Below are 27,093 nucleotides of genomic sequence, written 5' to 3'. Positions count from 1 at the left end.
GCAAGTATTATAAAACGGAGGGAGTAGCTTGGTCCGTATTTTTTGTGGGAATATTGGACCTCTGTCACTTAATTGAGTTTTTAATCACCGAACCAAATTCCTTTAACTCGGTCTTGGGCTTAAAAATACTCGGCCATAAAATACGATCCGACTCTAATATTTTCGTGGTGGCTCAATAAGCTCGAGAATTATCATAAATCTGCAAATTCCTACAAAATAATACCAACTCAACAAAAACACTAGAAAATGTATATTAGTAATGCAAATAGCTCTATATATATATATAAATATATATATATATATACACACACACACACATAATGTTCTAAACTTTTCTTTAGGTGTTCTCAAATGTTCTAATTCATTATTCACATGTTCTAAACCATAAATTAGTTGTGTTTTGATGTCATGAATTTTAAATAACTTGTTCTAAAATTTTAACTTATATGTTCTAAATTTTAAAACGTGTGTTCTAAGATTTTTTATTATATGTTCCAGATTTTAAAGCGTATGTTCTATTTTTTTACTCGTATGTTCTAAATTCACCCACACTTTCTATATTCTATATCATGTTGTTCTAAATTTGTATTCACATGTTCATAATCTAAAAAATAGATGTTCTAAATTTTACTCATATGATTAAAATTTCATAAAGCAAATTTTATAAATTTTTAATCACTTGTTCTAATTCTTAAATCACATGTTCTAAACATATTACTCACACAAATGTTCTAAATTTTAACGTTCTAAATTTTTACTCAAATGTTCTAAATTTTAACGTTCTAAATTTTTACTCAAATGTTCTAAATTTTATATATATCATATATATATATATATAGCCTTACAATTAGTCAAACTCCAAGAAGTATGAGAAACAAAAAGACAACAGGTCTGCTCTGCCGGCGAAAAAAACGAAGAGAGCAAAAAAGAGAAAAGAAGTCTGGGCGGTTAGTGATTCTGACCAGCCGTCCTAGAAGAAAAAGAAAGAGTTTAAGTCGTCCGTCCCCAAGTATGAGTTTAACAAAGACCGCAACTCCATCCTCATGGAGATAAAGGATCGGTTGTCTCTTGAGAAGCCGAATCTAATGAAAAGTTCTGTCCAGTCACTGAAAAAGAACAAATTCTGCCAATACCATGAGGAAATTGGCCATGACACCAACGACTGCTTCAGTTTGCAGAGAGCGTTGGATCGTATGACTGACAAGGGGATGTTGAAGTCCTACAATTCCAAGTCCAAAGGGACTAATAAGAAGAACCCGGGACAGTCGTCTAAGACTGCCCAGCCTACTAGTAGCTCGGACATTGACAAAGAGTCGGTCTACACCATAGCAGGCGGGTTCTCAGGCGGTGGCCCGACCATCCAGGGCACCAAGAGCCATCTTCGAAAGATGGACAAGGCTGCTGATTAAGAGCAGGCGTCTGCCAGCACCACCTTCCTAGACGTCCTTATTATTGAGAAGGACAGGGGCAGCGTTCGCTGTCCGCATGACGATCCGGTCGTCATTGAATGTAAGGTCGCCAATCAGTTTGTTGGGCGGATCCTCATAGACACCGGCTTAGTTTAAGTTTGGAGTAATGCTTGAAATATTCCCTACATAACGAAATGACTTTAAAACTAACATCACTTAAATCCTTAAACGTGTGTTGTGTGCGACTAGTCATACCATATGACACCACTTGTAAAAGAATAAAGTAACCTTTATAATACTGACCGAGTAAAACTTGTAATATATATATATATATATTTTTTTTTTCTAAAACATGGTATTAGCATTAATCTTTTGCTTTGCCTTTTAGTATAAATTATGACAATATAATTTCTATATATTCAATGGGTATGTTTTATCAAAATTTATTTGTTAAACTTAATTACTTTTTTTATACAAATTGGACTTACTATATCGTGCATGGCACGGGGCCTAATCTAGTAAACCAATAATTTGTTGTACCCAATTGATACAATTATCAATAAAAACCACTTAGTTTAATTAATATACATATACGTTTATCGTCCTCTATGGTCCATGCGACCATGCTTGACAAAAAATTAATCACTAGTGTTTAGAAAACGGCCCCTGAGTAAGAATTAGTTTGTATAAAATTCAAAAAAATATAAAAAAAAAGGTATAAAATTCAATCAGTAAATTTTATGATCAGTAGGTGAATTGTAACGATTCCAAATTTGGACTCTATTTTTTATTTTAAATAGGGAAGCCTATGCGCGCGATGCGCGCGATACAGCTAGCCATCGTAGGGGAGTTATAAATTCGAACCTCAAAGTTTACGTACTTTGAGTTGCTGTTGAATTATACTTGTCTTAGGACGATCAATAAAAGATTTTATCTTAATTTATTTAATTGTTGAAAAATGATTTGTGATATGATTATTTATTTTAAAAATGATCATATATATATTATAACTCGCCAATGTACGCATTACTATATAAAAAAAAAAAGGCAATCAAAGCTATTGCATCATTCGATAACTACAATAGGAGTGTTATGGAGAGGACAAAACCCTCATTGAACACCCTGGCACAAAGGCTACGTAGTATATTTCCCTGCAATTAGATAGTCTTTGGACCATATAATGGAGGAGATAACATTTATGAACTACGAGTATTTAGCTGATGATGTATGAGTACGTCTTAACTCTTTCCTATAATCATAAACTATAAGCTTTTCCCAGGATAAAAATCGAGCCAATGACACAGTAACTAAAGCAAAATACATCTTCAAACAACCTCTTAATCAAAAGCATAAGACTATAGTACCTCATATGTAAGACATAACTGCTACATTCCGTAAAAGACTCATCAAATGAGTTGCTTTGTTTGATTCCCCTATAAACACAACTAAAAGAGATTACATCAAAGTATTACTCTTATGTTTTTTTTTTTTTTTTTTTGGTTTATCATTTTAATGGTATCCAAGCAATTACACTCCACCACTACGAAGGTACCATTATTGCATTCATCCGTCAACTCCACCAATCTTGAGTTGTCCCTTACTCTAACCAGATACGGGCGTCTCCGAATAGTATGCTTATTCACCTCTTCGTATAACATAAACAAATAGATGATGTACTCCCTGCTCACCAGCTGGCTACTTCAGCTAGAAGACGTCAGTTACTTAGTTATTTGTATTAGGTTCTGTTTGTTTTGAGTTGCCCTTTGTCAAAAAAAAAAAAAAAAAGATTGCACAAACTTTACGTATAAAAAAGCAACCAGTAGGGTCATCATCCTTATAGAATTATCGCAGCGGTGGGTGGTGACCGGGGGTACCGGAATGGAAACTGACATGTTAATAGTATTATCCAGCAACCAGAAAAGGAGTTCGTGAGAAAAGAGGAAATTGAGAAATGAGGAGTTTTGGACTTTTCGTTAGAATGATAAGAAGGAAGATAAACAAAAGAAATAGAGGACAAAAATACGAAAGGTTAAATACTTAAATGCATCAAAATTAATTTTAATTGGGGGTAAATATGTCAATTAATTTTTTTAAGGGTATAATAGTCTTGACACTATTCATAAGAGTATTTTCCCACTTTTTATAAGAGATAGGGATAGGGAAGTCTTTGAATCGTTAATATAGAGTGTGAAAGTAATAACCTAGCAAAGTAGCAAGTGAGTTGTGAGTGGGACAAGCTTAATTGATTACATTAAAGTTCAACAAATCCACTAAGGACAAGCTTATTAAGCTCAAATTTTCATAGTTTTACATTAGTCGATGCGATTTATACTTCGAAAGCTATGCTAACCATGTGCGGTATGCCGAAGGCGACGTTCATCGGTACATTTTATATGTGGCCAAATTATTTAAAAATTAAAAATGACAATATAAAAAGTGGTTTACGTGTCAATTTGAACATGTATCCTTATTGAACATTATTATTGTCTTACCAATAAAAAATGTCAAATTTTATGTCGTTTTATAACAATATATTAAGGTATGGTGACTGAAAAATGTGAGAAATAAAGTGAATGGAGAGAAGATTGTGTTATGAATTAATTGTGTAATTGCAAATCTATGTAATGACTTGGGACATACTCCGGTCCAAATCAAGGGCGGAGTGTAATTGCAAATCTATGTAATGACTTGGGACATACTCCGGTCCAAATCAAGGCGGAGCCAAGGAGGGGGGGGGGGGGGGGGGCCTGGTGGAGGCCCGGCCTATGGGCTCAACTGATAATTCTTTCATGTTAAAGTATCTATATATATATATATATATATATATATATATATATATATATATATATATATATATATATATATATATATATATGTACCCGAGTTTTTAGAAAGACATGTATGATTTAATTTTCTTAGTTTGCCAGGTAGGATTATAAATTTTTGTTGTCACTAATATAATAAGAGATTATTAAAATCTTTTATAATTAAATAATTCAAATGCCACTTAAGCAAAATTGGCGAATGAGATTTTTAAATTTAAATTAATTAAATATTATATATAATCTTTTACTATTAGGAATTTTATCTAAATATATAACCAGTTTTAGCACATATATACAAAAAAAATTGTATTTTAAAAAATTCAAACAACTTGTGCATCGCACGGGCTTCATCAAGTGTAAACTAGTATGTGGCCCAAGATTTATTCAATAGTCTTGTTTACTTCACCTTATAAAAATAATTGAAATTTAATTTTAGTTTAGTAAAAATAAGTTCGATTCAGCAAATATAATTTCAATTCGGTAAAAATCAGTAACGTTTAAAAAGAAATATATTAGAAATAAGTAAAAAAAATTTTAGTTTAGTAAAAAAAAATTTCAGTTCCGGTAAAACTAATTTAGTTCAGTATAAATAATTGAAGTTCAACAAATATAATTTCAGTTCAGTAAACAGTTAAACAAAAATAATTTCAATTATAGTTTAAATTCACCATATATTATCTATTTTTTTTCAAAATACATTTTACATTAATAATTTCCTCCTACCAAACTTAAAAATGCCCCACCCCTTTGTTAAGCTAGTAAATTAAATTCTGTAAAGAAAAAATTTCTACTATAAAACAAAAGTTTAAAAATCAAAATTAACAAATATTTTGTTTATTTTTCATACTTACAACAAACATTTTTGACATGCTAAACAATTTGAAAAAGTGATTAGATTATGTAAGTGGACAAATTATGTAATAAATTTAAATCGTAGCAACTTAACACTTTTTTAAACAAAAACATAACACTTTCTTCTTATCGGTGGTAGAATTTTGTTGATTAATTTGTCCGTTAATCTAGTCTAATATGTCTCTTGAAGTGTGTGTCATGTTAAATTAGTGTGTTATTGTAAATAAAAATGTAGGAGTTATGTCTCTTGAAGAAAAATATATTAATAATTAATATAAAATAACATAACAATGAATATGGACGAAATATTTCTTGAGATACCTTCTTCGTGACTTCGTCGATAGTTTGCTAACCATTTTGTACAATATACTACAAAAGGTAGTACTGTTGATAGCAAATAACTGAAGTCGTATCATTTTCTACCCACTGCTAATAATTGAGATTATTTTAACTCAATTTTTCCTAATATAATAATGAGTATGGACGGAATACTCCTAACGATGTCTTCTTCGGTGATAGGCGTATCATGCACATATATTACAAAAGGTTGTACTGCTCACAGAGTCATAGTAATAGTTGAGGTTGTACTCCCTCTATTTTTTTATATGCATCAAGTTGACCGGCACATTTGCCGAGACGCTACTTTGACCATAAATATCTTTAATTGTGTATTAGTAAAAATTGTAACAAAATTATATTATGAAACTAGACATTATGACAAATCTAATGATATATAATATAATAACATTATTCATTTTTGGAAATTTTGACTTTTACCACCAAAAAAAATCAAAAAATTGTTTTTTACCACCAAAACTTCTAAAACTTTTATTTTACCACCAAAAAAATTTCTAAAAATTGTTTTTTACCACCAAACGGCAAGAAAACCGTTAAATCTAACGGCTTAAAAAAATTTCCTTCGAATTTCGTGCGCAAAATATGTTTTTCATAGGTTTAGGGGGGCACTTTGTTCCTATGGTTCCAATTGAGGTCAAAATTGACAAAAAATGATCGGAAATGCCTCGTTTTGCGTGTTCACGCAAATCGAGGTTTTTTTAAACACGCAAAGCGAGGCATTTCCGATCATTTTTTGTCAATTCGATCTGACCTCAAATTGGATCCATAGGGCCAAAGTGCCCCCAAAACCCCTAAAGAGCATGTGTTTGACACGAAAATCGAAGAATTTAAAAAATTCCGTTAGGTTTTTGACGACAGGTGGTAAAAAACAACTTTTAATTTTTTATTTGGTGGTAAAATAAAAGTTTTAGAAGTTTTGGTGGTAAAAAACATTTTTTTGATTTTTTTTTGTGGTAAAAGTAAAAAAATCCTTCATTTTGTAGAAGTGAAAAAATTAAGTCAACCATGGTATATGAATAGTACAATTGTCAAAGTGATGCATATAAAAAAAACGGAGAGAGTATTACTTTACACACATCGTTAATAATTGAGATAATTTTAAATCAATTTTCCTAATAATGATATTAGGCACCGGTCTATTTTAATAGTGGTGACTTGTTATGTTCGGACTAGTCAATTTAAAGTTAAAAAAGTATTATGAAGTAGTTAAACTACCTTTTTATTTTATAAGATGTTTGAAATAAAGCTAACTATTAACAATAATTTTCTACTGAAACTATGTATTAAATGAATTATCTACTTGTTTAAAAAAAATACAATATTATCTAGTTTCATTTTTCCTTATATAAAACTGTATGATTTGTATCTAGACCTGGGCGTCACGCATGGCGTCTCAAAAAAAAAAAAAAAAAAAAAAAAAAAAAATGATTTGTATCTGGACAAAAGGGGCTAGCGAAGAAAAGTTTTGCTAGGATAATCTAATAGTTAATAAATTAGCCACTCGCTTATTCAAATAGTAGTGGGTTAGGTGATCTTCAACTCAATTAAACAAAGAAATGCCATCAACTCAAGTATTATTTAAGAGCATTTCCCATTAGTCTTATGCTCAAATCAACAAACTACTCTTATTCCCTAATTATATGAATGCTCTATTTTCACTATATCATCGTTTATGAATGCTCTATTTTCACTATATCATCGTTTCCCTTCATTAGTTCATACAATTAACGATTTTTTCACCATATACCTTGAGTGTTTTGTTTATTCGACATATACCCCTGAACCTTTTAAAATTCATCATATACTCTTAAAGTCTTAAGTTTTCACAAAAATACACTATATACCCTTGATGGCTAATGATTGTTAACTTTGTCAGTTATTAGGGTCAATTATGCCCGAAAACCACCCTAAATACATTCCTCTACATCTGAAACCACCCACATGCATTTTTTCCACCCCCAAAACCACCCCAAGTTTCCTTTACTCATCCTCAAAATCAAGCATACGTATGTGATTATGGAAATTTAGAATGGTTTCGAGGGTTGGAGAAAGGAAAAGAGTGGTATCGGGGATGGGGGAGAGATCTAAGATTGTTTCAATGCATAATTAACTAAATTACACTCATCTTACTGTCATTAGAGCTATATGGTAAACTTTAGTAACAACTCACGTGTATACGGTGAGTTTAAAAATATTCAGAGGTATACGACAAATAAACAAAAAAAAAAACTCATATATATGGTGAAAAAACCGTATAGTTAATTATTTTATTTTATTTTTGACAAAGTATAGTTATTAGTTATTATCTCAAGTTGGTACGATTAGGAATTTAAGAGGACAATGAAGATAAATTCTTTGGTTTGCTCGCCGTGCATAATCGTGGCATACCTAATGCCTTTGATGACGCTCCTTTTTATCCGAGTCCTCTTTCAATTTTTACTAAAAAAAATAAACATCAATGTCTCCAGTGTGTATGTTTTTATAAAATTATTATTTTGGATAGAATTAAGATTTATAAAATGAAAAAAAAAAAAAGCTTTATTTAGAAAATGTTTGGCAAACAAAAAACCCTAGTTGGGTCAAGAGCTTTAGAGGTTCACGGCCAAGCCATGAGGAGGAGACGGGGAGTACCTCTTGATAATCAAAATGGTGAACAAGATGTATCCTTAAAATTTTGGTTGAAAAATTTTCAGGTACAACCCGCTCTTTTTTTTGTCGTAGTTATTTGATGTTTGTAATAATGTTTTGTTTTTTTTTTTTTTTTTTTTTTTTTTTTTTTTTTTTTTTTTTTTTTTACCATCAAACTTTTTAAGGTTTTATTTTAACACCAACGAAAAATCTAAAATTTGTTTTTCTCCACTTGTCGTCAAAAGAACCGTGAAATCTAATGGCTTTAAAATAAAAATAATTGATATTCATACAAAAAAAATGCTCTTTAGAGGTTTTGAGTGCTATTTGGTTCTTAAGGGCTGATTTGAGGTCCGAATGACTTAAAAAATATTGAAAATGCCTCATTATGTGTTGTCATGCAAATCGAGGTATTTTTACTAGGCAAAATGAGGTATTTACGATAATTTCTTGTCTATTCTAACCTCAAATTGAACCAAAAAGGTCAAATTGACCTCATTAAACATTTAATGGTTATTTTGACAGCAGAGGTTGAAAAATAATTTTTAGATTTTTAGTTGGTGATTTTGACAGTACATCAAATGTCAAAATATAACTTTTAGATTTTTAGTTGGTGGTAAATAAAACTTTTATAAGAGAATGATCTCTTGGACTAATGGCCCAAAGGTTGGGATGCGAGGTTCAATTCTAATCAAGCACAAATCTCATCCCCCCCTACCCCATCTAGGCATTGTCAGCCAGGCTTCTTGTGGTAGGAGCTTTCGGTTGGAGCCCAATTGATCTTAGTATATATAACAAAAAAAAAAAAATTAAAAAAAAAATCCTTTTATAAGCTAAGTTTGGTGGTAAAAAAAACAGTTAGGTGTTTTTTTTTGGTGGTAAATGTAAAATAAAAAAAATAAAAAAAAAACTAAAAAATATAATTATATGGAATAATAGATTTGTCTCATCAATGTGTTATCATACATTTTGTTGGATATTTTAACTTAAAAATAATTAATATTAATTTATTTTAATTTAATGTATTAATTTTTTTTTATTTAAAATATAAATTAAGTCTTTCATTTTAAGTTACTGTTTTATTTGCTCACCATATTTAAATTACCATTTTTGTGAGATTTGAAACTCCTAATCTATTTTTAAAGTTATTAACGTATAATTGGTTTTAAAACAAAATTAATACTCAAAACGTTTTGATGCTCAAGCAATTTACTGCAGCTATGCAAGTGATGACTGTTGTTGCAACGTTATAATTTTTAAAGCATTGAGATTTCACTTTTATATGACATCAATCACAAATCAATGATGGTGATTTAAATTTGAAATTTAATTTTTATATTTGAGCTAGTGGAGGTTACAAGTTGACTATTATTGGAGTAACAACTTACAAAAATGTTCTAATTTATTTTTGTAATGTTCTGTGCTTTGATGGAGTTATATATTTGTGTAGTGTAAGCTTTATTGGACATATACTTACACACTATAGATAGTAGATAATATAGAATAGATTTTGTCAAAAAAAAAAAATATAGAATATATATTTATCTATATTTGTAACATGTAATTCCAATATTAACATTATGAAAAACCTGACTCTTTGTATATATATTGTGAGTTTGTGACTATTCATCATATTATAACCATTTCACTAAAAAAAGACGATAATTTATCTTTAAATAATCCTGGCTCCGCCTGTGACAATACAACTAAGCAAAAGGTAGCAAAACAAAGTGTATATGAGGTAGGAAAGATGGTTATTAATAACGTCCCTGATGTTATTGGTGGTGCTAACGGTGGTGGTGGCGGCTCATTTTTGATAAATTCAGGACATAACGTCAATGAATCTGGTACACAGACTAATGGAGATGTTAATGTGCATAACAAGGTTGGTAAACAAGGAAGTGTTTCTGTCTTTTTTAACAACAGGCAATAACAACCTTCCTCATCAATCATGATTAACTACAGATTATGCTAGTGTTTTATTTATATATGTTCTTAAATTATGTAACTCTCATTATAATGGATATTCTAATAATTGCAATTGTTACCTTTTTTTTATTTAGATTGTTACGCGAATGATATCTTGACCAAGTATATTCTTGATTGCTATAGCTAGCCTATTAGAGTTTCATTAGATATGTTATATATTTTTTAATCTCATGACATCATTGTTTATTAGTACGGAGTACCATTTTAATTTGTTATTCTATCTGTTGCAACTATGTTTATTCAGTTGCTTGCCTCTGTTCACTGTCAATATTCTACTTTAAATATTCTTACAATGACTAGAAGTAATTTATGTAAGTATATTCAGTGTTATACTTGGGACGATTGTCTTAAAAAAAAAAAAAAGTTTTTTTTTTTTTTCTAAGTTATGTATCCGTAGTTGTTGAATTTTTAAGATGTACCCATACTTTTTTTAAAATTATAAGATGTTTTTTCTAACTTAAGGTTTTTATTCAACCGAACCGTATTCGCGGGCTACTTGAGTTGGATTCGGTCAAAACTCGACTTGAAAGCTCATAAGAAACTCAAATTCCCTTATATGATACCCTCTTCGTACATTATTACTTGATCTATTTCTCCGCATTTAGAGCTTTAGAAGAAATAGTAAAAAGTACTTTTGTTCCTTTAAAGCTGCAACACACACTTTATCATGGTATTTAAGAAAGGTGAATCTCACATGATATAATACACTTAAAGTAGGGTTAAGAGGTTGTTAGGATTATAATAAAGTAGGGCACGAGTTGTAAATAAAATTAATAGCCCAATTTTTACCATATATAAAAACCTTCCTTTTGCATCAAAAAAAGTTTGTGACATTTTCATTGAAAGAAATGTTGAACAATAAAAAATAAAAATAAAAAAAATAAAAAAAATAAAAATAATAAATTGGAGGATGTTTTCCGTATTATTTTATAATAAAAGTGGGGTTAGTTAAATAACAAAAAAAATATAATGACCATTTGAGCCTTCTAGATTTAATCATTATTCGTTACCAAAATTTGCTGGATAGGCTTTGAAGCATCGGCAATGGGCCTTGAGCGGTGTCCGTAATGACCTTTCATCACGAACAGCGCAGCCACGTGCATGGCAAGTACGGTAGTTCTACAAAATATTCAATCAATTTACTCATGCATGACACATCCTAGAATAATATGGACGTAACAACTTTAATCAAGTGTCATCATATAAATCTTACTACGTACAATAATTAAAGAAATCATAATAATCCTAACTTTATTCCATCTATATTGCAATGGTGGCAATTTGTAACATCACCTACGTGTCAAATCTTTTACAGCATTGCTGTCAATTTGATGTTAGTTCCCTTATTTCATAAACTTTGTAGTCATCTTTTCTTCTTCTCTATTTCTTCATAGTTCATACATCTTCCTACAAACACTATACTTCAGTACTTCCCACCTCAAATTTTACAAGTAAAAATGGATACTCAAACCCTTAAGCAAAGGACTACTAGATACGACGAACCTGCCACCACGAACGACGAAAGCGTTCGAGGGGCAGGGCAGAAGATGAGGAGAACCATGGCAAAACGCGGTCTTAAATCATTGAGTGTAGCACTAACAATCCCAGTGATTCTAACACTTACAAACATCTACATGTTTGGTTCAAGTGACAACTACAAGTTGTACAATAGACCTAATTGGGTACCTCCAATATGGGCTTTGCACATGGCTTGTTTGGGCTCAGCTTCCTTATTGGGCCTATGTGGGTGGCTCGTTTGGGCTGAAGGCGGGTTTCATAAGAACCCGAATACAGCCTGGTTATATTTTGGTCAGTTTGGGTTGAGCCTCCTTTGGGATCCTTTGATGTTTAAGCTCGGCGCGAACTGGGCTGGTTTGTTGGTTGCAGTCGGAGTTTGTTATGGTTTGTATCAGTGTTACAGGGCGTTTAAACAAGTTAGCGATATCGCCGCCGATTTAGTTCTGCCGTGCTTGGGATGGTCTGCACTTCTTGGGTTTATAAGCCTTAAGTTTATGCTAAACTAGAATTGCTGGTGTAATATGAAAATGCTGTTGAATGTTTGTAGATATAAAACTCTTTCTTACCCATTTTGGTGTCGTTTTAAACGTTTTTCTTTTTACCTTTTCTTTTGCTTTATAGTTACTCGTATTTGTTTATTTTGTGAGTTAAAATGTTTATATGTACTAATATTACAGAAAATAAGTTTAAATATATTTGGTTGCTGCCTTGCTGCTGTACTAGTACAAGAGTTTGAGCAAAGAATTTCAGCATCTGCAAAACAATCTTAAGGGTTACACTAAATTGAAGCTAGAGATATATAACTAAATTAAAACACTTTTTTGGCCTTTGAGATGTTCAAAGAATATTTCCAATTATCTAAGGTGGTCTATTTAAAAATTCATATTCTATTAATAAGAGTCTTTTAAGTGTTACTCTGTATTATTTGTTTTAAGATATCTGTGAAATAATTGTAGTGATGCATCATACATGCGAAGTGTAAAATCAAACTACTAGTATTATAAGTACCGGAACGGCGAAAAATGTACTACTATGTACAAATTCAGCAAATAACAAGCGGAAGGGGGCATAGTTGAGTCCAGAGAAACATAAAATAAAAGACTGCTAAAATGAGCAGGATGATGAATAAAACTGATAATGTGAAAGACATCTATTACCAAGACCATCATTATTAACAATCCAATGCTAAAACTAAAGTTGCAGATCAGAGAGTCCTTGCTTGCCTTCAGTGAAGGCCTTTCCATTGCTCGTTAACGAAGCAAGAGAAGAAGCTCTTTGTTTCATAGAACATATGTGTAAAATGGCAGATACACCTATAGAGGAAGCAAACATCCATATTCCAGACTAAGTCTCAGTTTCAAGATCACCACCAATAACGTGAGAGAAATCACACTAACTGACAGCAAAACGCATATAATGCCTATGAAGTCTTAACCAGGAATTGATACAGACATATAATCAAAAGCTGTGACCTCCAAAGAATAGATACAAACAGGGGGAAATTACACTAGGAACCATCAGTGTGTCTGCCTACTGGCTATAAGAGAAATGTGCATGACTAACTTGATCAAGACATTTGGCAAACCGGTGTGCAGTAATTCATGCACCCAAGTGGTAAACGCCGGGAGCCCTAGTATGTAATTGTTCAACTGCCCAGAGAGATATATGTCAGTTGCTCATCAAAAAAATACCATTCCCATGAGCCACTACACAAGAATTATTGTTCACTGCCCATCTTAAACCCGATGACCATTTAACCATGACACCCTATATTTGAAGACTTTCCATACCATAAGAAACCACTGCAGGAAGAAAAGAAAGGCAAGAAACAAAACATGGATTATGTACTTAGATTTCTGAAAGAAGCTAAACATGGATTATGTACTCAGATCCCCGGTAACAAACACCGACAAGATCAGTGTTAATACATCAAATTCACTAGATATTTATCAAGCAACAACAGCTGAGAAGAGAACCAAAAAAACATGGTACTTATCTCTTTCAAGTGGTACGAGTATAGTTTCCTAAGAAGGAACAAAAGAATATTATGTACAATCCTAAAAAGCACATACACAAACCCTCATACGAAACCTATGACGTTGTACACAAACATGAAATAAGAGCTGAGAGATCACAGATAAGAGAGAGGGATGACCAGCCAGCTTAAGATCATGATGCATTCGTTGCCTCAATCCCCTGCTTATCTTTAACCTTGTCCAGTTTCAGTGTCTGATCTCGTAATTTCTTTACTCTCCTGCTAGCAAGTGACACATGAGAAAATCCATACATTTTCAAGACCTGGTTATCCCCAAAATTAAACGCTCTCTCCATATGTTTCAGACATCTTTCCACAGGATAATCACTAATCACTCCGCAAGGCTTACAACCCACGAAATGAGTCACCAATGGCCACCTATCATCACCTAAACCCGGATGATGATTCTCAAGCATCTCTTCATATTTATCAACCAAAATCCCCCAATAACCGTGCAAGTAATATGAATTCTCCAAATAAACCTTCTCCCCCCACTTCTCCTTATCCTTTGCCAACAAATAAACCATAGCAGATTGATCATCCGCTTCAAATGGAGGCCGACCCTTCAACTCCTGAGTAAGAACCTTCCCTGCCTCAACCCTAGTCTTCCCCTTCGGCCCCATTGGAGCCCACGCATCAAGAAGGTCTAACGACCATTGACAATTCCGAATCAAAAAACTCCCAGTATTCAACCCAATCCAATTTTTCTGATCGAAAACCATCTCCTTCCAACCATGCATAATCAAATTATAACCCTCATACCTCTCCCATGGCAACTCAAATTCCATATCAGTAAACATAGCATCACTATCCATCCACCAAAGAAACTCGATTTCGGGGTTTCCCAACAACAGTGTCCTAATCAAGGGCAATTTCGACCAAAACCCGGACATTTCAGCATCCAACAATGCCATATTATAGAAAATCTCAATCCCATGTAATCTACAATAATCAATCTTATTCTTAATCGACTTCAACAAGTAATAATCACCTACAGGACTCTCACACGGTTTCGGGGACGAACCAGTTACTAACAAAACCCTAGGTTTCTTCTTCTCCCCAATAAAATTGGACATTTCTGGGTGTTCTTTCAACCAATTCTCTCTCCTCCCATCCCAATTCACAACCTTAGGACCCAACTTATAAGGCAATGATCCAGAAAACGAAGATAATTCAACATCAACAACATTATCATCATCATAAGAAAGCTTCTTGTAATCAAAATTAGCGTAATTAAACGAAGACGATGATTTTACCTCTTCAAGAATATTGTGAGGTTCAGCAAGCTTACGAGAGGAGAAATGGTTGCGAATTTCGAGGAAATCTTGCTCTGGAGTTCCGAATTTTCCGGCCCCAATTGTGCCGCGAAGAACGATGATGGTGAGAAGAAGGCAGAGGAAGGTGACATTGCAATGGCGCAAGAACCTGTAGAGCTGCCTAGCTTTGCGAACTCCTAAGCACTTCTCTAACATTTTTGGAGATTAATGGCGGAAATTCAAGGAATTGGAGACGCCATTAATGGCGGCAATTGAGAAAATTGGGGATATTTTAAGGTGAATTAGGATTTAGGAACCCTAGGACAGAGAAGAGAGGAGAGATAGTGTGTTGGGAAGAGTGTCGGTGTTTTTGGATTGGGAATTTTTGTGTTTTTACAATCTGTTAGAATCATTACATTATTTTAGATGTGATTAACATGGGTCCGGCTCGGCTCAAAAATAGCGTGTTCGGGACAGGTCATTCGGGTCGGGTATTTTTGAACACTCCTATTCAAAACGTAGTTTTAAATTTAAAAAAAAAAAAAATCAAATTCAATTTGAAAAAGCTTGAAAAATCCACTATATTTTGAAGGTTTGAGCATGAGATATGATGTTAAAATTCAATTTATCACCCTTACATTATCTAGTAACCTTTAAAAAAATAAAAAGAAATAAGTTGTTGGACATTTTATTTATTTGGATGGTTGCAGTAATTAATTTATTAAGGTAATTAGTGTTAGTGTACTTTTTTTTTTTTTTTTTTTGACGGGTGTTAGTGTACTTTATAAGTTAATGAAGGTGCTGCACAAACATTATTACACAATACACATGGAGTTATTTAGTGGAGGTTATGAGGTACACATGGTGGAATTAAAGAAAAAGGATTAGTTGAAGGAAAGGGATTTGACCAAATATTGTACTACTCATGCAAGTATCTTAATCTTATGGATTTGACATCCTCCATTTCGAATAATTTTAACGTTAGACATTGGATAAAGTTAATACTTTGTACTTTGTTAAAAAAAGTGAGGGTATGTTCTATTCACCTGATTTTTTTTTAATCTGAATTTATTAAAGGAAAATTTGTAAATTACCACCCAAAAAGAGGTCCAGTTTTGAAATTACCACCCATTAAAAACTTTATTTTAAATAACCACCTATTAAATTAAAAAATCTTTCAGATTACCACCCATTTTGATTTTCCGATGTAAAATCCGTATGAGAGCCCTACCCTATTTACTTCCCTCCTTTTTTTTTCTTCTTTTCTTCGACCTAACTTTCTGACTGTTCCATTAACCACATAACACAGCTTCTCTCTCCAATTTCCTCACTGAATTCATCTAAATTCATCAATTTTTCCCTCTTTCTTCCTTTATTTCTCTGTCAAATCCTCAACCATTCCTATACAATTGATTCAAAACCCTATTTGACACCATTATTCAAGAATGAATCATTCAAATCTTTCTTTCAAAAAAAAAAATAACACATTTGACACCATTATTCAACCTAATAAACAATCATTCACCAAATTTGGACAACACCAACACCAATTACCAGAAAAATAACATAAACACCCAATTAATTACTTTCACGAAACCTAATTGCAAAATCCCCCAATTTAATTTACCCAGGAACTCTAATTTTTTAAGTTCAGGATTCTTACCTCAAATGCGAATTCAATTGGGTCTGAACTTCAATGGATTACTTCGTCGCACAGTACCAGTTCAAATTTGGGGAACTTTGGAAGAAATTAGGGGAAAAATTTGTTAATTGGAGATTTTTTTTGTTTTGACAAGTAATTGAAGTTGGCGAATATATAAACACGAAAAATCGAGGAGGAACCCAGTCAATTAAGTCAAACTAGCCGTTAATAGCCGTTATGTGGGGCCCTCAAACGGATTTTACACCGGAAAATCAAAATGGGTGGTAATCTGAAAGATTTTTTAATTTAATGGGTGGTTATTTAAAATAAAGTTTTTAATGGGTGGTAATTTCAAAATTGGACCTCTTTTTGGGTGGTAATTTACAAATTTTCCTTTATTAAATCTTATTAAAACTTATTTTAGTTGTAATTTGTACTTAGGTAGCCCTAACTAAACTTAAATGAACTTATTACTCCTAAAATAAGTGAAAATAAGGTGAACTGAACAGACCTTGAATTTTAGAGCATCTCCAATGGTGTTTTTTAAGGACTTGCTTGCAAATATCAAAAATAATAAAAGTGTTGCTTAATCATTGGAGCACTATTGAAATACCGGCTCTCTTGAGCAGTACTGCTGAGTTAAGCTACACTGCTTGAAAATTTTGAATATAAAAAAAATTAAATTAAAAATATCATTTTTTTTTTATCTTTTTCTTAAAAAATAAATATTACTCGTAAAAGATTATATTCATCATTATCAACTAACATATAGGTAGGTGATATTGACTAATCTTAATCCTATCATATATCTAGGTAGACTTTTTGTAAAAAAAAAAAAAAAAATTAACTATAGTTTACAAGATTTTTTTTTTTTTTTTTTTGAATAGTAGTTTACACATAACACATTCATTCAGTCGTAATGTATGTTGTATGTTTCACTTTTCCCTTTTTTTTTTACAATTTTAAATTTAAAATTTTTGATTACTTTATATTGTAGTAAATAAAGAATTACAAATCAAGCTACAACTTCTTGTAGCTTACCATTGGAGTACTTTGTAGCTTAAAAAGTTTGTAGCTCTAAAACTTGACATGGCAAAACAAGCTACAAGCCTTTGTAGCTTACCATTGGAGATGCTCTTATAATACAGAGTAATTAGTTAGCAATATTCAATAGTTAGGGCCCTTAATGGGAGAGATAAATAATAGTACTTGTTAAAAAAGTAATTTAAATGAGGTAATGTAGGTGAGATAGAAATTTTAAAAAATGTACTATATATTATGCTATGAAGGTCACCTTATTTTTTCCTCTAAAAAAAAGGTCATCTTATTTTTTTTTTTTAAAAAAAGTATATACTCTGTAATAAATAATAAAATATACTTGATAATCACGCTAGTAGTTTAATCAAACTCAAACTCTATTACAAAATTTATCTATTACCTTCCTCTATTTTATCTACTTGTAATAATTTGAACTTTTCACTGTTTATGTACTCCACTTTGACTATCTTTAATAATTTATAATTAGTGAAAAATATAATCATATCGTGGAAGCATATTAGATTTGACTAGAATTATACTTTCAGAGAATCAAATAATTTTTATTATTTTCACATATTGGTTACTAAATATTAGCAATCAAAAAAATTCATTGACAAGTGTGAATAATGGAGAAGTGTTACATGATAAAATAATAATAATAATGATAAATAAATAAAATTAGAGGATCAAAAGTATTAATTAAACTAATACAACTCAAATAAATACGAGTCAAACCCTAGTAATTTCCACAATAATCCACCACGGTTCAGTGGTTCACTGGCATCCATAGCCCGCAGAAGTAACGAACTCCAAAAGGTTTTGTGTGAGACCGGACTCACGTGAGACCGGGCTCAATAACAAAAGTCCAATAAAAAGGCGCGAGCTAACTAAACCCGATTGCGAAACCCGCAACACCAAAAACATGATAGTGGACTCACGTGAGTCCGTCTCACCCAAAACTTTAGGAACTCTCCTCAAATTGATGAAATTAAGCAATAATTAAACACATTATTCTATATCATGATATCATGCAAATCCCTTCGTTTAATTTGATAAAATATTATACTATAAGAAAGTTCTAATTAAACATAGATCACAATCTTGAACTAATAAAACATAGATCATAATCTTGAACTAATTGGCAATTCAAGAAACTAGTACTTAATTATCATGATAAAGATAAAGTCACTACCAATCCTTGTAACAACACCTCTTATTCGCATTCTCGCTTCGATCCGTATGATTATTTTCGTAATAATAAAGACATCCATGACATTCATCTTGAAAGCTTTGATTAGTAACCTTAATCTTTTGCTCTTCCTTGTTGTTCTTCAAGGGTGCATTACAATCTTGATTATGCAAACTACCCAAACACTTTGCCTCGTCGTTCTTGCTTTCATCCGTACAACTTTTTTCGTAACTTTCTTGAAATTCTTGGCCACTTTGATCAACCACATCCTTTTTTTCGACTTCTTTTTTCTTCAAGGCCGCTTCATCAAGTCTAGTGACAAAGCCATTAATCGTATTTGCGAAATTCTCTACTAGCATATCAAAGGTTTTGAAAGGACAGACGATTTTATCCTCAATACCATTAGGGTAGTAACGCTTAATAACGTGGTCGTCTACAACAACTTGAGACGTAGTATTGCGTGGAAAGCACAAATCTTCATTGTACAACCATGAGGTCCATGAGTCTTCCAAGTTTCGATTAAAGGGAAATTTCGGTTTAAGATCATCAGTCTTTGGTTGAGTTTCGACATGATCAGATGAAGCCATTGTTTTGTTTAAGGTTTAGCTTAAGAGAAAAGAATAAGATGGTGTAGCTAAGATAATTTGTGAATTGTAAGTGTTGAATGAACGTTTATGCATGATATACATGGGTATATATAATAATATGCTTTGGGTTTCCTACAAGATTAAGGATTTAACATAATCTGATATTCTATCATCATAGGTTAATTAAGGAAAGTTTAGGTGAGTGATTTTTTATACCAAGTCCCTTATCTATACGGATAAAATACAAAATATCAACTAACTAATTAACTAACCTTATTTTATTTCTAATATGCTAAAAAAATTTGGACAGGAAAATTTATTTTTTAGTTGTCGATATACTTTCTTTAACGATGCAAATTATATGTATCAACAAGTGCATGAAATTAAATCTACTACTACACTCCTATACTATAAAGTTTATAATATCTACTTCGGGTATTATGAATGTATAAGCAATTGGTAAAAATTTGTATTATTGGTTCAAATAATGTCTAGGACTAGGGTTTTTGTATGTAATTTGAGGTTTAGGGGGACTCAATGAGGTGGTTCAATTCTTAGGCTATGTATAACCTCGATTTGTTTAAGCAAATCTACGCTATATTATTTACTAGAAAATATATATATTTCCAAATTCAATATTTCATAATTATTATTATATATGATATATAAAATAGAAATAAACAAAGAAAAACCTATTTTGGCTAGACCTAAAAAAATTCGAATTAAGAAATAGGATTTTTGGTATAAGTAATTAACTAAACTATGGATAAATCCAAGCGACCCCTTATTAAATTCAAGCAATCTTTTCATAAGCGTTTGCTCTCAATAATTATAGAAACATGAGTTTAATTAGTCGATTTATTATCTAGTGAACAATGAAAAGTATTATCTAGGTAAGTGAATATATTGGCCTTGAAACAACAACTATGTATTACTACAAGCTCATATTTTATCTTTGTTACCTTTTCTTACCAATGAAAAACTGTTAGGAAGAATTGAGTCAACTACTAGAACTGCTAGTTTTCAAACAAAAAACAAAGGAAAAATAGACTTGTTCCTTATTTAATTGAAAATGGAATTGAATTCCGTAAAAATTGGAATCTGAACTCAAGCGCAATTGGGGTTTTATTCTAAAAATTTCAGATATTACCTATGATCAAATCTATAATATATTTGTGTTAGCAAATCCCTATCTGTTTTTCATTCTGTAATAAGAATTTCAAATTTAAAAAGTAAGTATTACGGAGTAATATGTAACTTTCTCTTTTTTTTTTTTTTTGGAATAGTAACATTATCATGAATCTAATGGCAATGTGGCATCTCACTTGTCAAAAGTTTTAAGTTTTGTATTGGTGTAATGGTGTCTATATAAGGTCAAAATTTAGTCTGAATTGAAGTTTCACATATCTGTGAATTTCGCTCATTATAAACCCTCTGAATCAAAGTTTCACATTATCAATCTGTGAGTTATATGTTCATTATCATTACAAAAAATGGTGCCCAATGAATTTTGGTCTTTTGGATAACCTTTCCACAGACATGGCATTCCAAATGCTCAATATAATCTCGATACGAATAATGAGGAACAAAACAGCTTGAATCTGACGTTCATTCTGCAGCCTCCAAGCTGATGGCAAATATAGCTGAATTATTCAGAAAAACAGAGCTTCCTTAGAGTTATTGAAGTCCTCCTTTTCTGGTCTATTTCTTGTCCTTGCCAAACCTGAAATTCCGGTTTTCGATTTATCTCATGCTTCCAATGATAGCGAGCATCCCCCCACATGATAACTAAAGAACCCGGGGTCAGGTATACAGGAATTTTCGTTGCTAATGGAACTTCTCCATTCCCTTCTTCTGGTGAAAAGTGCATGACACAGGACGACTCCAAAGAGACTATAGCTATCCCGTCTTCAAATCGCATCAGATCAACATGAGCACAAATACCCTGTATGATTCTTAAAACATATTAGACTTTTATAAATCAAGAGAATGTAACAAATTATGAGACCATGCTTTTACAGCTACAAACTCAATACATTCTGTAAAAGTTAATAGCCTGAATTGAGTCAGTTCACAAAATTACTTTTCATGCATACGAATAAAAGAGGCTTGTTAGTAATCAATAATCAATAAAGCAACATAACCAAATCGCACCTCACCTGGCTGGTATACATTTACAATAAGTTGATCAAAAAAAGGATCTCTAGACAGCAACTGAGAAGGCAATACATAGGCCTCACTATCAAGAATCAGATTTTCACTATTTGCTTCCATATCACCAAAACAGACCGCTTCATGTATTTGATCAGAAAGATCCAGTGCCCAAAAAGGAAGGTCCCCAAATCTCATTGCCTGCACTGAGAAAGTTACGTTAAATTTTCATCAGTGATTGAGCAGATATATGGGAAATATGAAGCAAGAAAAAGGCATCCAACAAATAAGACAGAAACACATCACATAAGTTAGCATGGTTTGCTTCTCCCACTCCTTCCCTTTAGGCCATTACCGAAATAATATTCTGACTGAAACAAACATTCAAAATTTTCGGAGATCGTTATGCTCTCCTAAGACAGTTGATTTCAATATTTCATAGCTTTTAAGCTATTACACACCAAAATTTTACAGTACACTTCTTTGCTTTCAGTGTTCGGATAATTTTAACCAAATAGATTGGGCAACTGACAATGAAGATTCAATTCATTCCTATTCTTTTCTTGGACCACATACAAGTTGACAACAACGCTAACAGCAAAAGGTAACTCCACCAGTGGGTTTTCCGCTCCCAGTCCGGATAAAGGAGGGTTTTGGTAGGCCAATGACAGCCTGTGTAAAACTTTGTCTCATCCCTTGGCATGAGCCACATTGATTGAGAGTAGTACTAGGATGGGTAACCTCCTGGGAAGTCCTCATGTTGGTTCATGTAGCCGACCCCACTAATGGGATTAAGGCGTTCAAGGCGAAGAAGAAGAAGAAGAAGGTAAAAAAAGATCCAGGGAGGATAGGCTGAAGGTTCAAGAAAAGAGTTGCTTTTGAAGAGCCAGCTTTCTCTTCTACCAGGATCCAGCCTCGTAGGAAGAAAAGTATTGCCATACATTTCTATTAAAATAAAGCATTTCCATCAAAAAAAAAAATAAGGCAAGAAAAAGAAAAAACTATCAATAGTAAACATCATGGAAGTTGTATGATTATAATCTAAAATAGAAAGATGGAGAAATTTGAATAGAGACATACTTCCTCCATTCCATTTAGTTGACAAATTTCTTTAGACACGTTTGCCAATGTATTATTTCAAACATTAATATCTTCAAATACCAACAAGAAAAAATAAGTTTTTACTTGAAAAAAATACAATGACACGAATCTAACAAGACCAAACATAAGTCAAAATGAATTATGTTAAAAAGTGCCCAAAGTCAAAACTTGTAAACTAAAACAAACGAAGGAAGTATATCTTTTTCAATAGTACACAACTAAACTTATGATTCGGTACCTGGTTGTGACCAGCTTCGGTGAGCCACCCTTCTGCAAACAATTTTATGCTTTAGCAAACATGAAATCAACTGATGCTATATGAAATAAATAACAAAAGAGTTACTCCCTCCGTCCCCTTTTGATAGTCCCTTATGGGCAAATTTTAGTCCCAAAATGTTCACCCCATTTGCTTTTTCCAACAACCATTAACATTAATTTTTTACCAAAATTCCCTCTAATTTGCAACAATATTTGTGCAAATTTAACTTTTTCATGGAAATTTTGTTTTCCCATGTAGTTTTATTACTTTTTCTCTCTACTTTTTTGCATGCCCAATGTCAATTTACTTTTTCAATGTACTTTTACTATTCTTATTTGTTTATTAATTCCCGTGAAAAATGTCCACAAGGGACTATCAAAAGGGGACTGAGGGAGTATATACTAATCTACCAAACACAATGCATTAACTATGGCTGAAGGAAAGGCAAGTTAAGGGCCTAAAAGATACAATCATGGCAGTAAAAAAACACAAATCTTAATCATGGCATTTATTTCGTCAAAAGAACAGAGCAAATGAAAATCTATAACCGAGTAATTGCTTCTTAATTATATTGTCTCATAAATAATTAGAGCCAACAGATAACTATTGAAGACGAAAATATAATGACGAACGAGCTCCACTAATACTTGTTTGAAATGGGTTCGGTGCAGACGCTGCATAAATTTGAGCTATAATAATTGCTTCTTAATTATTGTTTCATAAATAACTAGAGCCAACAAATAACTAATGAAATAAACGAAAAGTTAAGTGACCAACAAGCTCCACAAATACTAAGTTGGAATGGGTTCTGTACAGACACTATTTAAATTTGAGCTATGCTCTTTTGATTTAACATTCGGCTAGGTATGAGTTATTTCGGTTTGTAGTCAATTTAAATGATCAAAACAAAAATTGAAAAAAAATAATTCAAACAGTAATAATGTTCATACTAATTATCAAGTAAATTCAATTTGCATCAAGTTAGTTTCAATCGATGTTAAATTTTGGTCATCTTGGTCACATACAGTTCAGTTTAATTCAGAGAAGGTAATCAGGTACAAGAACAAGACGTTCAACTCAGCTTTGCCAAGCAGAAACACAAACTGGCTCACTAGAGTTCTCAGAAACAAAGTATCAAACTGTTTTTCTAGTTTGTACATTATGCCTAATCCCCTTTTGAACTTCAATTTTAATTATACTGTATCACTTTTTCCCTCTTCACTGTTAATTGCTATGCTATTTGATCTTGGGGACAGGATTCTACAATAAAACTTCAGGACATAGAAAACAAAACACAATCAAAGTAAACTTCAAGCACAAGACAATGGGCTTGTTGGTAGTTTGGTACTCCCTCCATCCTTTATAGTTTGCCCAATATTTCATTTAAGGTATCCCCTAAGAGACTGCTCCATTTCTGTTATAGATTAAAGGGACCACAACTTTAATCTCACGTAAAATACAATTGACTCCACCACTTTTGCCTCTTTTTAATTGCACTCACCCAAAATTAACAAAGTAAACACTAATTACGGGCAAAGCCGACAAACGATTGGGGGCGGAGGAATAATAGACTTTTTGTCATTTTTTTATTTTTTATGTGGTGAAATAATCAAAAGGTATGTTTGATAATTAGTTTCTTAGTTGGGTTTTGCTTTATAATCAGATTGAAAGGCTGATTGGGGCTCTAATTGGTTATAGGTAGGATATTATGCACATTATCAACAACTAATTTTACCAATCAGATTTGTGAAAAAAACAACCAATACTGATAACACTAACACGCCAAGTGAACTAGCCAGCGGCACACATAGAGCAACTACTCATAGCCAAATAAGGCTAAGATGAAGTTAAGAGGAAACTCTTTTCAGCATATAAGAATTAAAAAAGTCAAAACACTAATAAGAATCAGTTCGGCGAAAAGGTAACTTGAATATACTAATCGGAGCTTTGCGGATAACTATCATCAAGGGCATTAAGCAGACATATCCGCCAAAATTCCATTTGTATGATCTATCTCACACTCACAAAAGCAAAAAAATAACATCCTAAGGAGAAGAGTTTCATTTCTTCGGGACATCAAAGGAATTATATTTCCCCGAATGCTCAATAAAACATCCTATATCCCTATCTCAACATTAAAGGTTTGTAATCCCATACGAAATAATTTTTTCTTAACAGAAAAGCCATTTGTTTGAAGAGAAACTGGTACCCTTATGTTTCACAATCAATTCGATCCATTGAATTATTTGAATTTTACAAACCCCGGCAATGTTCTACTACCTCCGTTACAGGTTATGTGCAACGATTTGACATAAAGCAGAGAGGAAAAATGTCTAATCGTTGCACATAACCTGTAACGGAGGTAGTATAAAACTTTCATCACCAATGTAGGAATCAACAATTAGACAAAATATCAAACTACCCAATCCTTTCTTACATATCGAAAATTGAAATTCACAAAGTTGATTCTATCATTGCAAACTTAACCAACAACAATCACAAACACAAGATAGATATAGCTTCCTTCCAACTAAAAGGGTACCAAAAGGACACCCATAAAATTCACATTTGATTCGAAACTTCGGTCTCTCACAAACCTATAATGTTCTGTAGAATTCCCATCACCATTGAAGGAACCTTAAGCTCTACAACATCAAGATATAATCTCAAACTACCCAATTCATTCTAAAATTTGGCAATTCGAAACCTAATAATTTAAATTCAATAACAAAATCAATAATATAACCAAAATTAAGCTAAAAAAACCTGAAAGTTTCAGAAGAAATTACCAGTATGAATGGAAGAAAGAAGAGAAGATTGTTGTTGAGAAGAAAGAAAATCTCTGCAAAACCATAAACCCTTGATTGGAGCAATGCGTTCCCAAATAAAACTAGGGTTTGTTGTTGATTGGGAGAGAAGAAGAGCGTGTTCGTCAGTGTCAGAATCTGAAGATGATGATCCTCCAAACACTTGTTTAAGCAGATTTTTCTGATTGTCTTTCTCCATTGCAACGCCGTGCACTGGTTTGACACCCGTGCGCATCAATTTGTTGCCCAAAAATGGTTTTGCCTTAAAGCTATAGGGCTCGTTAGACTTGTTAGTACTACGTCACCACTACGGATAGAAAATGATTTTGGCACACCTTTGATTGATTATAGTAGGAAGCACACAAACTTTATCAACCACTTTAAAAGAAAATATTAGTATATTGTACACAAATGTTGGAAGTATCCCCAAGGATTCTTCTAAAAGTGAGGTTTTTTTTTTTTTTTTACAATATAAAAGTGAGTTATATATGTCATTTCATCACTTTAATATGAGACAACTTTAGAAGACGTAAGTAACGATGATTAGCTCCGTCAACAATGATGAAGCTCCCTCATTACTCCATTTGTGTTTTAATAAGTGTGACACTTTGACCGACACATTATTTTAGGCAATTTAATTGACTTAAATAAAATAAGAGGTAAATGTGGTATTTAGAGTATTAAAGAATTGTAAAGGAAAGATAGTGGTGTTAATAATTATTGAAAAGTAATGTGAGAAGAGAGAAATAAAAAATAAAAAATAAAAATAAAAATAAAAAAGTGGTAGTGGTTTTGATTGGGGACTATGGGAGGTGAGAGATACTTCGTATAATATTAAAATGTAGCTTTTTGCCAAGTAAGAAAGTGTAACATATTTAAACACGACCGCGTTTTGTAACGTAACACTTATCAAAACACGTAGGGAATACATCGTTCTTCTCCTTCTCAACAATAAAACTTGAAAAATTCTCAATTATATTGACATGGAGGCTGAGGAAATCAACTGAGGGGGAAAACTCACAATCAAATGATAAAAAATATACCATTTAAGATTAATCATGCCCTTAATTTTTATTTTTTTTAATGATTTTTTCGTTATATATGACCACGAAGTAGCCGAAAATGATGTTGCTGGGGTTGGGGTTCATTCTGGTGTTGGGGGTATCTCGTTAAAACGCATACAAAAATGAGCTAGTCTATGAGTATTGAGCAACTCCATTGCCGCTTCTACCCAGATGAAATATAGAGAAAGATATACAAGAGTATATATGCTAATACAAGAATATTGCTTACAAGTTACAAGCAATGTGCCCAAAGTCTGAAGTTTCCTACTTAGCTTGTTGCTAACAAGGTGTTGAACCAACTTTAAACAATAAGATTCAAGCATGATCGCCTAAATTAAATCGCGATAAAGAAGGAATGCCTTGCATCCAAAGCTTTTGCAACATCA

The 27,093-nt window shown here is 32.3% G+C and overlaps 1 protein-coding gene and 2 pseudogenes across 2 annotated transcripts; 1 reads left to right on the top strand and 2 right to left on the bottom strand.

The window, feature by feature from the left end:
- Nucleotides 1-11,484: 11,484 nt before the first annotated feature.
- On the top strand, nucleotides 11,485-12,094 carry LOC145618687 (translocator protein homolog pseudogene; annotated as a pseudogene).
- Nucleotides 12,095-12,548: 454 nt separating this feature from the next.
- On the bottom strand, nucleotides 12,549-15,250 carry LOC145616580 (xyloglucan 6-xylosyltransferase 1 pseudogene; annotated as a pseudogene).
- Nucleotides 15,251-20,761: 5,511 nt separating this feature from the next.
- LOC145617832 (uncharacterized) lies at nucleotides 20,762-26,013 on the bottom strand. 2 transcript variants are annotated; one of them, XM_081672584.1, is made up of 4 exons: nucleotides 25,626-25,998; nucleotides 22,816-22,847; nucleotides 21,480-21,677; nucleotides 20,762-21,270 (listed from the first exon to the last, which is right to left on the bottom strand). In XM_081672584.1, the coding sequence occupies exons 1-4, from the start codon at nucleotides 25,876-25,878 to the stop codon at nucleotides 20,974-20,976; spliced, it is 780 nt and encodes a 259-aa protein (XP_081528710.1). In that variant the 5' UTR covers nucleotides 25,879-25,998; the 3' UTR covers nucleotides 20,762-20,973. The 2 variants fall into 2 exon arrangements, with proteins under 2 accessions (XP_081528710.1, XP_081528711.1); XM_081672585.1 differs by lacking the exon at nucleotides 22,816-22,847 and having other exon boundaries at nucleotides 21,480-21,682; nucleotides 25,626-26,013.
- Nucleotides 26,014-27,093: the final 1,080 nt, after the last annotated feature.

Source organism: Chenopodium album, chromosome 26 (assembly GCF_948465745.1).
Source record: "Chenopodium album chromosome 26, dcCheAlbu1.1, whole genome shotgun sequence".
Taxonomy (NCBI): Eukaryota; Viridiplantae; Streptophyta; class Magnoliopsida; order Caryophyllales; family Amaranthaceae; genus Chenopodium; species Chenopodium album.
The sequence above is the reverse complement of the archived record's forward strand: the minus strand, read 5'-3'. Positions and strand labels throughout refer to the sequence as shown.

Excerpts from the sequence above, each read along its gene's own strand:
- LOC145617832 (XM_081672584.1), bottom strand. The coding sequence starts at position 25,878 with ATGCGCACGGGTGTCAAACCAGTGCACGGCGTTGCAATGGAGAAAGAC. Across the intron at positions 21,678-22,815 it reads CCGAAGCTGGTCACAACCAG|GCAATGAGATTTGGGGACCT; the intron begins GTACCGAATCAT and ends TTCTCAGTGCAG. Across the intron at positions 21,271-21,479 it reads ATGTATACCAGCCAGGTGAG|GGTATTTGTGCTCATGTTGA; the intron begins GTGCGATTTGGT and ends AGAATCATACAG.